Below are 12,208 nucleotides of genomic sequence, written 5' to 3' on the forward strand. Positions count from 1 at the left end.
ATTTTCTTAAAATCAGGGTTTCCTGGACCCTGCCCCCCCCACACACACAATGTCTGATTTCCAGAAGCACCTCCTGCGCTTCATCAGTGTTCTCAGCGCTGGGTAAGGAAGCCGGTCGTTTGAGAATCTCTGGATTAGAGGGCAGCTGAACTGCTCTGAGGACACCCTTCTCTTACTAGGGAGAGGGAGAGCCCTCCAGGGGTCACTGGGACTTGGAAGGGCCTCAGAAGGACCTTCTGGGTGATGGGGCCACTGACACTTCCAGACAATCCCTCTCTCTCCAGAGTTGGGAGCAGCAGGCAGACCGACCTGGGTCTCTCCGATTCCCCTGGATGCCCTGGGAAGTATTTATGCACAGCAAACAGTCAGAAACTGGGCGTCAGGAAGGAGGAAAAGGCAGCAGCCAAAACAGGTCACCAAGTCAGCAGTTGGCCTTACTCGTCAGAAGACACAGGGTCGGGCGAGAGTGGTCCCTTATCACAGAGCCCAGCAAACTAGCTGCTGGGCATCTGGGACACCCCCTTCTATATGCTCCAGAGCAGTTCTGGAGCCAGAGAGTTGCCGCAGACCTCAGCACGGTTTCTCTCTGGCAGCTCCGGGCTGGGGCTGCCCGTGAGCTGGCGGCTGTGCTGACTGTGGTCAGGGATCTAGCCCACACTTCCCGCCTCCTCACTTGCAAAGCTGCAGAGATGCTGGGATTCCATGCGTATGCACACAACCCGGGGTGTCTGTGGGTTGTGCTTCTGATACTGGTGTATCAGTCAGCCAGCGATCACCCCTGAACCCTCCTCCCCAGGTCCCTTTTCTATGGAAAGTGGCTGCACTGGCTTTGGCCAAGAAAGGCAATAGGCAGAACCAGCTTGTGTCTCAAAGAGGTGGGCTGGCTTTAAAGATCATTAAGAATTGCTCTCAGATTGTGAATTATTGGCTCAAATCCTCTGAATGAAGTGACCCCCTGCACAGGTGTGAGGCTCCTGTGCTTCGTGTCACATCCTAGGCCAGGCAAACTGTGGGGACAGAGATGTGGCTTCTCTCCCCAGGCAGGGTTTCCTTGCCCACGGCCTGAAGGTGTCTCCCTTGAGGTCAGAGCCACGGCTGCAGAGAGCTCTCCTGGCTGGGTGGTGGTGATGGCAAACTGGGCGTCTCTGTAAGACGAAACTGGCAGCGCCCACTTGGGGATGCCCTCTGCACACCCCTGCTTCCTGGCAGTGGTTAGTGTTTGTTGCCATAACAGAAGGGTGGGGTTGCCAGACTCAGAGCAGCTGAGCACTGCTTTGGGGCCCAGGAGACTGACTCTGACGTCACGATTCTGCCGCTGCACTGGGGATGCAGGAGGGGGCATAGCCTGTGTTATCAGGGCTCAGCCAGCTTTCATTCTTAATGTTTGAAATCACTGAGCATCAGGCACCGTGATTTCTAGGGGGAAAGGGAGCACATAGCGGTGGGTGGGATGTGGGGAGGTGGGGAAGGAGGCAGGGCCCAGCTGCAAATCCTGGCGGGGGGTTGGAGGTGACAGGCTGGCCCTGTGGGGAGAGCCCCAGGTCTTCATTAACAACCAGCTGGTAGCTGGTTGTCACCTCTTCCTCCTCCATAGATGCTCAGAAGGGGAAAAAAAGCAACAAAAAATTGGCATTTCTAGATGTGCCTGATTTTCCAGACCCTAAGGAGGAGTAAAGGGGTGCAGTGTAGGGGTCCCCGTGACAGGACAAGAGAGGTCTTGGTCCTGCAAGGGCCTCAGGAAGCTCTTGCTACAGCTGCCTCCGCTTCCTCCAGTGTGAGCTGCCGTGTGTACATTTACCGCCGTCAGTGTCGCTTGCGAAGCTGCTTGGGGGCTGGAGGTGACGGGCGCAGGCAATAGGAGCATCTCAGCCTGTCTCTGGTGCTTTGCTTCATCTTGCCCAGGTAGGAAGTCATGACTTGACGTTGGTGAACCTTCACCTGGCGACCCTGACCCTCCCGGGGGGTGAGAACCTGAGCAAGAATCACAGTGACAGCCATCGCTGGGCTAGCTTCACACAGACCTTGCAGGAAACCCTGAAAGGTAGGAACCATCTTCCTGTGCAGCTGGGCTAGCGGCTCCCACTTCTGCAGGGGAGGTGCGGGGTGCCCCTTCCCAGTGTCTCTCCCCTCCCTTAGGCTGGCTGTCCTGTGGGCGGCGATGCGTACTGAGTGATGGACAGGAAACCGCCATACCGCCTGCATCCTGGGCAGCGCAGTGCCCCGTGCGTGCTCACAGCTTTGTCTCTGTGGGTCTGGCATGTGGGTTCCGTGGTGGGGTTTTGTGGCTCTTCAGCCTCCGTTTGATGGACAGGATTGGGAGAAGGAGAAACTAAGTGATGGCGCCCCGTGCCTCCCGTCACGGGCTCCGCTGCCCCCCGTCATAGGCCCCATGCCCCCTGTAATGGGCTCTGCTGCCCCCCGTGTGCTCCCGTGGTGGTGTCCCCTGAAGATGTGCACCTGCTCTTCTTGGGAAAGAGAGTTGGTGACGAGGGGAGTGGGGAAGTCCTGATGAGTCCTCTCCTTCCTGGTGGATTGCAGATCTTGCTGACAGAGCCCTGAAATGACAGAAACACTGGACTTGAATCTTGGCTCCTTCAATGGTGGTAGGATGTCTGGGAGGTCACCACTCTTCAGGGGCTGACAGTGCTAACCTCACAGGGTGCCCAGGGCTGGGTGACCTTCTGATGAAGGACCCAGGATATGGTAGGGGCTCAGCAGACATGAGTTGAGGGGGATTAAGAGAACACTGAAAAGGGCAGAACTTCAGAAGACAGGTGGACTCTGCTTTCCAGCTCTGCCCCCAATAATACCAAACATTTGCTGTGCGTGGCTTACAAGGAGGAAGAGTTGAAAGTTGACACGGCTGTAAAGACTGCTGCTGCTGCTGCTAAGTCACTTCAGTCGTGTCCGACTGTATGCGATCCCATAGACGGCAGCCCACCAGGCTCCCCCGTCCCTGGGATTCTCCAGGCAAGAACACTGGAGTGGGTTGCCATTTCCTCCTCCAATGCATGAAAGTGAAAAGTGAAAGTGAAGTCGCTCAGTCGTGTCCGACTCTTCGTGACCCCATGGACTGCAGCCCACCAGGCTCCTCCGTCCATGGGATTTTCCAGGCAAGAGTACTGGAGTGGGGTGCCATTGCCTTACTGGGGTGTGGTCAGTTTGGCTTGTTTTTTTCAGAGCACTGAGCTGCTCCAGGTGAGGTTTCACAGCTGGAGGCCTGCAGTTCTCTTCTGTATTCTAGAGTCTTAATCCGTATTCCTAGCTTGCTAAGCCTTTTTTCCTTTGTTAAATTGGCCCCCCACAAGGTAATTTATGAAGATTTGGCTACAGAGATAGTTCAAAGATTGTTCGTTTGAAAAGAGTTTTATCATGGTAAAATATATATGACATGAGACTTACCATCTTAACCATTTTTAAGTTACTTATAACTTAAAGTATATTTAAGTATATTTACATTATTTTATAATAATGGTTTTAAGTATATTTACATTATTTTATAGCCATTACCACCATCCATCACTAGAGCTTTTTCATCTTCCCAGACTGAAACTCTGTGCCCATTAAACACACATTCCCTTCCCTCCCAGACCCTGATAGCCACCTTTCTACTTTGTTTCTGTGAACTTGACCTCTCTAGGTATCTCATCTAAGTGGAACCTTACAATACTTGTCCCTTTGTGGCCAGTTTATTTCACTTACGTTATGTCTTTATGGCTTGTAGTATACATCAGAATTTCCTTTCATTTTTATGGCCAAATACTATTCCATGTGTCTGTCAATGGACACTTGGGTTATTGCCATCTTTTGGCTGTTATGGATAATGCTCTTATGAACAATGAGGTACAGCTTACATTTCAAACCAGGATGTGCTGCGAACAGCGTTCTCCTTAAATTATGAGTCTTTGGGCTAAAAAAAAAAAGTCAGAAAGCTGTTTAAGTCAAGGTACTTCATCCAAGGAGCAACCATGTGGGAGACTGTTCACCCACGGCTAGACTCTAACCCATTATGAAGGATGACTTGACAGCTTTTAAAACTCTGGACATTTCTGTTGTTCTTGATTTCAAACTTTTGCTTTATATGGAAGGAGGAAGGGAATGTGCCAGTCCCTTACTTCTCTGATAACCATAGGCCCTGCTATCTTTTTGGATAATTCTGGTAGGGATCAGGTGTTTGTCAGAAGACCTGGGCAGCATATTGTTTCAAGCTGCCAGGGACGATTGAGCCACAGTCTGACTCAGCCTTGACGTGCCCAGGTAAGGACAGTGACTCATGTCCCCGTGTCCCCCTGCATTTAACTAACATCCAGCCTATTGTTAACTGGTGACACAGCAGAGCCGTGGAATCAGGAAGTGCTGCAACCTGCCCAAGCGGCAGCTCGGGTAAATCGATGAGCAGAGGCAGCTTGGCTCAAACAAAGACTGAACTTTATTCCACAGGCTTCTTTCTATCAGCGCAAACAGAGTCGGCTTGATTAGCAAACGCTGGACCTTTCCACCTTTGTCTGGAACGTGCACCCAGGTTGACTGACGTCAGTGAGGGCTCAGGGTGGGGTGCCCATCCACTGATGGAATTTCAGCAAGAGTCAAACAAGGCAGGGTCATGCTTGGCATCTGAGTAAGACTTACCCCTAGTGGGGCCGGGCTCCTGCTATTGTCGCTGGCATTTTATAAATCTAGGACTCTGAGGAAGTCAGCCCCAAATATTATCCCTTCACTCCTGGAAAATGTGTGCACTCAGTAGTGTCTGATTCTTTGTGGCCCCAGAGACTGTAGCCTGCCAGGCGGCTCCTCTGGCCGTGGGATTCTCCAGGCACGAATACTGGAGTGGATTGCCATGCCCTCCTCCAGGGGAATCTTCCTGACCCAGGGGTCGAACCTGCATCTTCTGGGTCTCCTGCATTGGCAAGCAGGTTATTTACCACTAGGGAGACCTGGGAAGCCCTAACTCCTAGAAACTCAGTGGGTACCTGTGGAGCCCACCCTGGCGGACAGCTTCCTAGGAGAATTTAGGGCCCTGCACATCTGTGGGTTGTCAGAGGCAGGGAGTGTCTCCATGTCATCACCAAACTGCTTTAACCAAAGTAGATGAGTTGTGAGAAACCTGGACAGTCCAATTCAAAATAAGCCATTATTTTCATTCCCGAAGTTACACAGAGCTTGGTTTATTGATGCCTGACACCAGCATCTCTCCTGGGTTCAGAATTTTCTTTTCTTAAAAGAAAAAAAAAAATATATATATATATATGTAAATATCTTTTCTTAAAAGAAAAAAATATATATATATTTTTTGTCAGTGCCGAGTCTTCACTGTGGCACACGGGCTTTCTCTAGTTGCAGCACAAAGGCTTCTCGTTGCAGTGGCTTTTCTTGTTGTGGAGCACAGGCTGTAGGGTGTGCAGTCTTCATCAGCTGTGGCTTTGGGGCTCTAGAGCATAGCCTTAACAGTTGTGGTACGCGGGCTTAGTTGCCCCGTGGCATGTGGGATCGTCCCAGACCAGGGACTGAACCCATGTCTCTTGCACTGGCCAGTGGATTCTTTACCACTGAGCCACCAGGAAAAACCCCAGAACTGTCTTCTTTTGGCTCAAATATTTCATGTTTGTATCCTAATGAAAACCTCTCATTATATTGAAATCTTTTGTCTCAGTCTTGCCTAAGTTTTCCTTGAAATTTAATAAAGGTACATCTTTCTATTCATTCCTTTTAAAAGCTATGTTGCACCTTAATTGTGCAGTTTTCCTCGGGCTTCGTTCACCATTTCTTCCGTGCATGTTTCTCTTACGTCTGCCAGGCAGCAGGCTCTGTTCCAAGCGTGTGGGCTTTTCCATCCTAGCTCTTTGTCCTGGATTTGAGGGCTTGGTGGCTTTGGTTAGAGCCTCAGTTTCTTACCTGCAAGAGGTCCCCAGCACACGGTGACGACTCAGTGGAGGGTCATTGACACTGGCCTCGTAGGAGTTGTTATTAGTATTATTCATAAGTTGACTTTCCTGTTGAAAGTTCGCAGTGATTTCTCAAGACCAGCTTAGTTGGGCTCGCCCTGCTTTGGGTGCCAGGGTTGTTAGGCTCTAGCATGAGGGTCAGATGCCTCTCTGTCGGTCATACAATGGCTGCAGGAAGGGCTTCCTTCCATCCCCTTCCCTCCCCTCAGGCCCCCCTGGCAGAGGGTGTCATGTGCAGAACGTGAGTGCCCTCTGCTGGTGGCTTATGTCATTTCACTTTGGATTTCTTAATCTCACGACTGAGCGACTTCCCTTTCGCTTTTCACTTTCATGCATTGGAGAAGGAAATGGCAACCCACTCCAGTGTTCTTGCCTGGAGAATCCCAGGGACAGGGGAGCCTGGTGGGCTGCCGTCTATGGGGTCACACAGAGTTGGACACAACTGAAGTGACTTAGCAGCAGCAGCAGCAGCAGCAGCAGCAGCAGCCCTTGTTATTGATGTGTATTCAAGTCCACGAAGATTTGTTGAGTGTCTCAGATGCATTTGGCCCTTGGTTATGAACTGCTTTCTTTAAAGCTTTCCTTGCAATGTTTCTCCCCATGAAAACGTGGCTCCCCTGAGGGGAACTTCGAGACAGGAAGTGATGGTCAGGCAGTGGATGGGAATCCCAGGGAGCCAAGTTGGGTCTCACTGTCCTTTTCTGAATGTCTCCTCACTTGGGAAAATACTTCATAACTATCCCACTTACTCTTGTAAATCAAACTAGAGTTTGAGAGAGCTGTTGAAAATACTTTAAAGTATTTTGCCCTATATTAGTGTGCTGGGGTTCCATAACAAAACACCACAGACTGGATGGCTTAAACAACAGGCATTTATTTTCTTACAGTCCTGAAGGCTAGGAAGTCCATGATCAAGGTGTTGGCAGGGTCGGTTCCTTCTGAGGCCTCTCCTCGGCTTACAGATGACTGTCTTCTTCCTGTGTCTCCACTCGGGCTTCCTTCTGTGCTCAATAAATGTTTGTTGAGCTTTTGTTAACGATCTGGGCAAGACCCTTAGGGCCTTTCTGTGCTACGAGATTCGGAACCCATGATCCAGAACAGAGGTGATGTTGACATTACACCAACCTAATGTGTCACTAACCTACTCTGGGAGCTTGGGTGTGGGGTCGGGGGGCGGTGAGGGGGTGTTGCACAAGGAACTTGGAAGAATTGGGAGAATAAGAACCATGCCACAGTCCTAATCCTGGAGAGTCAGATCAGACACTCACGATCCTACTTAAATGAGTGGTGGTCAGTGCTGGGTTAACTTCCCACCACCTCTTACATTTCTGAATTTCTCTCTTCCACTTCTAGGAGAAAAAGACGTGATAGTTTTAGGGGATTTTGGCCAGGGGCCAGACAGCAGTGACTATGATATCTTGAGGAAAGAAAAATTCCACCACCTGATCCCCGCACACACCTTTACCAACATCAGCACCAAGAATCCTCAAGGCTCGAAGACTCTGGACAACATCTGGATCAGTAAAAGCTTAAAGAAGGTTTTCACAGGTAAAGCACACGTGCTGTTCAGAAACAGGGAGAGTCACCTGTCTGAGCTGGCAGTTCACGATTGTCTGGTTTGAGCGAGAGTCAGGAGTGACCTTCCCTCCTCTGCAGGCATTTATGAGGTTACTGTTGAGGTGGCTGTATAATTATCATTCACACAGAGCCACTTTTAAGAGTGGAGGGGTTCTGAAAACTAAGTAAAAGGCATTCACTGACCTACATCAGGGACAAAGCAGATGCGTGCCGGGCAGACCTGGCTATCGACTGGCAGCACTGGGTCGCTGCTGCGAACTTGCTGTGCTGCCCTGAGTAGGGGCCACCCTCTAGTTGTGGTGCGTGGGCTTCTCCCTGCAGTGCTTCCTCTTGTAGGGCACGGGTTCCAGGGCACGTGGGCTTCAGGAGTGCGGCTCACGGGCTCTAGAGCGTGGGCTCAGCAGTTGTAGTACACGGGCTCAGTTGCCCTACGACTTGTGGAATCTCCCTAGACCAGAATTCAAACCCATGTCCCTTACATTGGCAGGTGGATTCTTATCCCCTGGCCAGCAGGAAAGCCCCAGCTTAGCCTAATTTTAAGGATACTTAGCCCTTCAGCAAACACTTCTCAAGCCCTGTCATGTTCAGGCAGTGTGCTGTGGCCTGAGATTTACCCACATGCCATCAGCACCCTGCAGAGCAGCAGTTGGCAGTGAGCTGACATGTTACCTGGCATCACTATAGGATGCTGAAGTGCTTTAGGCAGGACTCTGCCAGACCAGGGTGTGGTGGGTGGCCTCAGCACTGAAAAGTACTCCCCCAAAACCAGTCACTTGCTGAGCAGACCTTGGGTCATGAAACAGTCATAAAAATACAGAAGCGGCAGTAGGGTCTTTGGATGTAAGATAAAAAGAGTAAGATAAGCACCAACAGTTTGAAAAGTGTCAGTTGATCAGTTGTAGTCGTGTCCGACTCTTTGTAGCCCCCCAGGCTCCTCTGTCCATGTGATTTTCCAGGCAAGAATACTGGAGTGGATAGCCATTCTCTTCCCCAAGGGATCTTCCTGACCCAGGGATCAAACCCGTCTCCTGCATTGCAGGCAGATTCTTTACTGTCTGAGTCACCAGAGAAGCCATTACTAAACACAAATAGTTGCAGATTATACTTCAGAGAAATGTTAAAAAAAATTAAGTACCAATGCTGGAGTCTCACTGTGAGACCAGGACTTGCAACCAAGACTTGGATCCTCAGGACTAGAATTTCCAGTCCTGGGCACCAGTGTCCTGTTGGACTGTGTCATAGGAAAATCAAAAGGATGAAGAAAGTGGGTCTCAGAGGGAGTGTCAGTCATCAGACTGGGCGAGACGCAGTTTGCAGAAATGCATCGCTGGCTAGACAGAGGTTGGTGGCGACAGGAGGCGGTGCTGGAGTGCTTGAGCAGACAGGGCTGGGGGAAAGCTAGAAGCTGTTGCCTCCGTCCCTTGCTCTACAGCTGTAGAAAGCGAGGTGCAGGGAGGAGCGGCCCCCATCCCAGAACTCACACCAGAACCCAGGCCTGAAAGTGAAGGTGTTAGTTGCTTTGTTCAGGTCAGTTCAGTCGCTCAGTCGTGTCCGACTCTGTGACCCCGTGGACTGCAGCACACCAGGCCTCCCTGCCCATCACCAACTCCCAGAGTTTACTCAAACTCATGTCCATTGAGTCAGTGATGCCATCCAGCCATCTCATCCTCCGTTGTCCCCTTCTCCTCCCACCTTCAATATTTCCCAGCATCAAGGTCTTTTCAGATGAGTCAGTTCTTCAAATCACATGGCCAATATCTTGGAGTTTCAGCTTCAGCATCAGTCCTTCCAGTGAATATTCAGGACTGATCTCCTTTAGGATGGACTGGTTGGATCTCCTTGCAGTCCAAGGGACTCTCAAGAGTCTTCTCCAACACCACACTTCAAAAGCATCAATTCTTCAGCACTCAGCTTTCTTTATGGTCCAACTCTCACATCCACACATGACTACTGGAAAAACCATAGTTAGACTATATGGACCTTTGACGGCAAAGTAATTTCTCTGCTTTTTAATATGCTGTCTAGGTTGGTCATAACTTTCCTTCCAAGGAGCAAGCATGTTTTAATTTCATGGCTGCAGTCACCATCTGCAGTGATTTTGGAGCCCCCAAAATAAAGTCTGCCACTGTTTCCATTGCTTCCCCATCTTTTTGCCATGAAGTGATGGGACCAGATGCCATGATGTTAGTTTTCTGAATGTTGAGTTTTAAGCCAACTTTTTCACTCTCCTCTTTCACTTTCATCAAGAGGCTTAGTTGTTCTTAGCTTTCTGCCATAAGGGTGGTGTCATCTGCATATCTGAGGTTATTGATATTTCTCCCCGTAATCTTGATTCCAGCTTCTGCTTCCTCCAGCCCAGCGTTTCTCATGATGTACTCTGCATATAAGTTATATAAGCAGGGTGACAATATACAGCCTTAACGTACTCCTTTCCTATTTGGAACCAGTCTGTTGTTCCATGTCTGGTTCTAACTGCTGCTTCCTGACCTGCATACAGATTTCTCAGGAGGCAGGTCAGGTGGTCTGGTATTCCCAACTCTTTCAGAATTTTCCACAGTTGCTTAGTCGTGTCTGACTCTTTGTGACCCCATGGACTATAGCCTGCCAGGCTCCTCCGTCCATGGAATTCTCTAGGCAAGAATACTGGAGTGGGTTGCCATTCCCTTCTCCAGGGTTTCTTCACAACCCCAGGGATTGAACCCAGGTCTCCTGATCACAGGCAGATAGGTTCTATACTGTCTCAGCCTCTAGGGAAGCCACCAGAGCCCAGGCCTGAGTCAGTTTGATTCTCTGGGACGGTTCTCACTGAGGGTCATGGCCGCACTTCTAACTGCTCTGTCCTTTCTTCTGTGACTCTTCCCCTGTTTCTTAAACATACCTTAAGCTTCACATGTTTCTAAACTTTGACTTTAAAAATGCCTTTGCTGCTGCTGCTGCTAAGTCGCTTCAGTCGTGTCCGACTCTGTGCGACCCCAGAGACGGCAGCCCACCAGGCTCCCCCATCCCTGGGATTCTCCAGGCAAGAACACTGGAGTGGGTTGCCATTTCTTTCTCCAATGCATGACAGTGAAAAGTGAAAGTGAAGTTGCTCAGTCATGTCTGACTCTTTGCAACCCCATGGACTGCAGCCTACCAGGCTCCTCCATCCATGGGATCTTCCAGGCAAGAGTACTGGAGTGGGGTGCCATTGCCTTCTCCAAGCCTTTACTAGCTCATAAACTTCTGTAACTCTCTCTTCTTTACCCTTTTTGTAGAACTTTCTCCTTTCCCACCCGCCTTTGCAGCTTTACTTTGTGAAATAGGACCTTCTCTTTGGACACCTTTGTGGGAACTGTGTACCTGTGTCGAACACTTACCCTCGCTGGTCAGATTGCAAGTGTTTGCGAAGCAAGGATGGGGTGGGGGCCAGGAGGTATGCGAATAGGCAGGAGGCCTGGACCCAGGGTAGTTTCAGCACCTCCTTGGCAAACCCTCACTTGTCTGGGAAATCCAATGGGCCGAGACAGTTCATTTGCACAGGCAAGCCAGGTGACTGAGGGGTCTCGTCAGGGAGCCCAGGCTTGCAGACTATACAGCGTTGGCCTCCACCCACCAGCTTGCGGCCCTCCCCCACCTCCCATCCTGACCTCTGGGTCTGTCTTCCCTCTGCCTCCAGGCCACTGGGCTGTAGTGAGAGAAGGCCTCACGAACCCTTGGATTCCAGATAACTGGTCTTGGGGTGGAGTGGCTTCTGAACACTGCCCTGTGCTTGCGGAGTTTTACACGGAGAAGGACTGGACCAGGAAGGAAGGCCCTCGGAGCGGCAATGGGCTCACCCTGGAGCGGAGTGAAGCCAACATTAAACACGAGCGATGATGGCCCCGAATGGGCGTTCCACCCCCTGACCCTGGGGAGCTTGCCCTCCCCCGTGAAGATGCAGAGCCAGAACCGCCTGCCCTTTTGTCCTCGTTCTGACAGTGGACAGTGCTTGGCTGTGACCCGGCTGCCTTCCTCACAGAGTTTGTGGACTCTCGTCGGGGAGGGAGCCCAGCGGGCCCTCAAGGTGCTGGATGGTCTGATCAGAAGCCGGGTAGAGAACTGGAATGTCTGATCTGTGGATGCCGCCAGCCTCAGCCACTGGGGATGATCACCCCACTGCCTGGATTGCAGCTCGAGGGGAACAGCAGTGGAGGCTGGAGGCAGAGCTCTCGTTCCTGACCACCAGTCTGCAAATGTTCTGACTGCAAATTCTGTGAAAAGCTTTTAACTTGAGCACTCTCCTCAAATATTTTGAGTGATGATTTTTAGTTTTGTTTTGAAAAAATAAACAGAGATGAGCCTGCCTGGCCGCAGTGAGAGCCTGGGGGCAGTCCCCTGTCCTGTGTTTCATGCCCACTTCTGATGTCTTGGGCTGGGTGGGGAAGGGGAGAGGCTGTGGTCTGCAGCGTCCTGAACACAAGGCACCCCTAACCCTGGGGGCTCCTTTTGCATCCTCACCTTGAGACCCTGCACAGGTTCCCATCACACCCTCACTGACCCCTGGGGATCTCTGTCCAATCTTTAGATTGTCTCCTCCCTCCCATCCAGTGCTTCATCCTCTGACCCCTCTACTGGACCATCTATCACTTTGAAGAACCATTTGAATGATTTCCTTTCCTCCTTCTCCGTTCAATTCAGTTCACCTTCAGTTCCCCAGCATTCTCTACCCA

General features: G+C 50.8%; 1 protein-coding gene across 2 annotated transcripts in view; it reads left to right on the top strand.

Moving 5' to 3' along the window:
* EEPD1 (endonuclease/exonuclease/phosphatase family domain containing 1) overlaps positions 1-11,883 on the top strand; it is a 122,955-nt gene extending 111,072 nt beyond the window's left edge. For both annotated transcript variants that reach the window (XM_018047149.1, XM_005679190.3), the window contains exons 6-8: positions 1,903-2,041; positions 7,296-7,490; positions 11,176-11,883. In XM_018047149.1, coding sequence (XP_017902638.1) covers positions 1,903-2,041; positions 7,296-7,490; positions 11,176-11,375 — 534 coding nt within the window. In that variant the 3' untranslated portion in view covers positions 11,376-11,883. The remainder of the gene's footprint in view (positions 1-1,902; positions 2,042-7,295; positions 7,491-11,175) is intronic.

The sequence above is a fragment of the Capra hircus genome, chromosome 4 (assembly GCF_001704415.2).
Source record: "Capra hircus breed San Clemente chromosome 4, ASM170441v1, whole genome shotgun sequence".
NCBI classification, from domain to species: domain Eukaryota; kingdom Metazoa; phylum Chordata; class Mammalia; order Artiodactyla; family Bovidae; genus Capra; species Capra hircus.